Genomic DNA, 3,540 nt, shown 5'->3' on the forward strand with positions numbered 1-3,540 from the left:
TGACTCTTCTTTCAGGAAAACAATATAAAAATTACTTGGAATGATATATGTCATAAGAGAAGAAATTATGATAAAGTAATTCATGTTAACCCATGAAATAAATAAATATTTCCAATTTGTTATGGTCCAAAGATTGGATTAATTTGTGTCAGACTTCTCTCTCTGAGGCTAGAAACCTGCATTCCTGGGCAATTCTTCAGCCTAGTACAGTTGGCCCTTGAAAAGCTTACCTGCCAAGGAATCTTTGCAAGGCCCTCTTTATGTCATTGTTCCTCAGACTGTAGATGAAGGGATTCAGCATGGGTGTGACCACAGTGTACATGACCGAGGCTGTTGCACTTGAGTGTGCATTTTGGGTAGCAGTAAAGCTGAGGTGTACTCCAAGGCTAGTACCGTAAAATAAGGAGACAACTGAGAGGTGAGAAGCACAGGTAGAAAAGGCTTTATACTTCCCCTGAGCTGATGGGATTCCACATATGGAAGAAAGTATCTTAGAGTAAGAGTAAAGGATCCCAGCAAAGGGACCACCACCTAGAAGCCCAGCTGAAAAGTACATTATAATTTTGTTAAGAAAGGTTTCAGAACAGGCAAGTTGGACCACCTGACTGAGTTCACAGAAAAAGTGGGAGATTTCCAAGTCTGAGCAGAAGCGCAGACCCAACACCATTAAGCTATTTAGCAAGGAATTCAGGACACTCATGATCCAGGACAGCAGAACCAGCAGTCCACAGAGCCGGGGGTTCATGATGACCATGTAGTGAAGTGGGTGGCAGATGGCCACAAACCGGTCATAGGCCATCACAGTCAGGATCATGTTATCCAATCCCCCAAATAATAGGAAAAAATACATCTGTGTGATGCAGCCTTCATAGGTGATGACTTTGCAGAGGAAAAGCCCAAATATGAGGGGCTGCAGTTCCAGTGCCTGTGAAAGTCCCAGAAGAAGAAATTCTGAAATTTGTGTACCATTGCCTGCTTCCATGTGCTGGAGGTGACTACAAAAAAAAGTATAATTAATTTTCACATTAGTATGCATTACTGAGAATAAATGACACATTTATATTTTAGAGTCAGGAAAATAATCTCCATTTTTGTTGTTTGATGTGTTCCCCATTAATGTATCTCTATTGGCATTCCTCATTAGAATTTCCTTTTCTAACATCAACCTGTTCTTCAAACGTAATGTATACTGCTGTTTTACTGAGGATATCTTTCATGTATTTGAGAAATATTTATTGACTATAGACCATGTTCTAGGCACTCTTCAGAGTATAGGACTCTGAAAAACAAAAGTTTACAAACTAATGATGGAGCAATAATATAATCAAATAAAATGATAATATAATATATCTGATGGTGGAGATGCTATAAAGTAAAGTAAATGACATTTATGAAGAGAGTGGATAGAGGGTGTTCTTTTTTTATAGAGTTTAGCCAAGACTTGCCAACGCTGACACTTTAACACACACCTCAATGAGGACTGAGGAGAGACTAAGTGGGAGAGCGTTTCCCAGGGAGAAGGAACAGCCAGTACAAAGGCCTGAAGAAGATGGTTGTTTTAGAAAATGAAGGCTCGGGAGTTTGAAGATAGCAGCATGTGGGAGGATTATTCTTGCAGCTTCTCCCAGAACCAAACTTGCAATAAAACTAAATTAGGGAATATTCACCCTGAATTACCAACTGAAGACTAGCTGAAGATGAAACTATTAAAGAAGGAAGGGCAGAAACCACCTCAAGAGTGATAGGAAGATTGTGGTTTTGTGAGAGGATGTCACCACTCCCACAGGGCAGGCCAAGTTGAGGAGGGATATCTCAGCTGTGGGGGTTTCCCCCTGAGAGTAGTGAGGCCTGTATACCAGGCTGGGCTCTCAAGCTTCCCGGGCCAGAGTCAGGAACACCTACCCACAGAGCTTCCATCAGTGAAAAGCAGCAGGGCTTCTACAAGCAAGGGGCAATAAAGCCTGCTGGAGATAAAGCCATTTTGTTTTTATTTACTTATATATTTTTATTTTTAAAATATTTATTATTGAAAGCATTAGATATGCTCCCTTGTTTCCTCCATTGACCTCTTCCAGCCCGCTCCTTGTCCTCCAGTCCAGACCTTCATCACCTTATTCTCTGTGTCCATGGATTATGCATATCTACACTAATAAAAGAGAAACATGCAAATTGGTTGTCACTCCATTATGCCCACCAACCAATTAGGAGTGAGTATGCAAGTTAACCGAACAAAGATGGTGGGTTAATTTGCATATGCAGGCATGGAGCGAAGACTGAAGACTGAAGACTGAAAATGACTGAAGACTGAAGAGGCTTGACTTCTCCGCTGTGGCCAGTACAAAGGCCTCCAGGCTTGGCTTCTCTGCTGCGGCCAGAGCAAAAGCCTGGATCTTGGGTGCTGGAGGAAAACTGGTGCTGACTGCCAGGGGAAGGAAGGCCTATTGCATGAATCTCTTCATGCAATGGGCCACTAGTATGCATATAAGTGCTTTGGTCTCTTCCCACTCACTCACCCTCCCCTACCTTCCCTCTGCGGTTCAAAAGTCTGTTCCATTCTTCTATGTCTCTGGATCAGTTTTGTCAGTTTATTTTGTTCATTAGATTCCACATGTGAGTGATGTCATGTGATACTAGTCTTTCTCTCACTGGCTTATTTCACTTAGCATAGTACTTTCCATATCCATCCACATGATTCCCAATGGTGAGTTCCTTTTTATAGCTGCATAGTATTCTATTGTGTAAATGTAGCACAGTTGTTTTTATTCACTCATGTACTGATAGGCACTTGGGCTGTTTCTGAATCTTAGCTATTACAAATTGCACTGCTGTGTACATAGGGGTGCATATATTCTTTCTGATTGGTATTTCTGATTTCTTAGGATATATTCTCAGGAGTGGGATCACTGGGTCAAATGGGAGCTGCATTTTTAATTTTTTGAGGATATTCCACACTATTTTCCACAGAGGAAGCCATGCTGTTTTTTTAAAGAGCCAGATCACAGAATTTTAGTTCACAGACACTCACCCTGGCTTCAGTGGAGGAGGGTGGTGCAGACTGGAGTTTCCTGAGAACTATCTGGGGTTAGAAGCATTGGGGAGAGACATGGTGAGTAGCTTCCAGGATACCTGTGCTCAGTCATCCTCCCCAATTCTGTAACAGCCATTTTTTCCTGAGAGGTTCAAGCCCCTCCCCTTAGCTGCAGAAGCCCAACCTACAGGTCTAGTCAGACTCAGGAAGCATCAGTGACTGGCTTTGGGGAGAGGCCATTCTCCAGACTTTCCTGGGAACCTGACTGGCACCTCTCCCTCATTGGAGAGCTGATAGAAATTACTGACTTCCAGCAGACCCCACTGGCTTGCCTATGAGTGGATTTGCCCTGCAAGGTTAGGGAAATACAGTCTAACCTGGGTTCTCAAATGTGTCCCAACTTGAACAATTCAGTTCTTGACCAAGTTGTTCAGAGAAACCATGTCTTGATTGTCAAACAAATTTTGTGCATGATCAAAAGCGTCTTGCAAGACACAAAGGAAAGAATGAGA

At 42.4% G+C, this 3,540-nt stretch overlaps 1 protein-coding gene across 1 annotated transcript; it reads right to left on the reverse strand.

Moving 5' to 3' along the window:
- Positions 1-230: 230 nt before the first annotated feature.
- On the reverse strand, positions 231-982 carry LOC102775259 (olfactory receptor 7A10; the record flags this gene model as incomplete). Its single annotated transcript, XM_006766434.1, has 1 exon — positions 231-982. A coding segment is annotated over exon 1 (752 nt), but the record flags the coding sequence as incomplete, so codon positions are not given.
- Between the last annotated feature and the right edge of the window lie 2,558 nt (positions 983-3,540).

Source organism: Myotis davidii, unplaced genomic scaffold (assembly GCF_000327345.1).
Source record: "Myotis davidii unplaced genomic scaffold, ASM32734v1 scaffold2702, whole genome shotgun sequence".
NCBI classification, from domain to species: Eukaryota; Metazoa; Chordata; class Mammalia; order Chiroptera; family Vespertilionidae; genus Myotis; species Myotis davidii.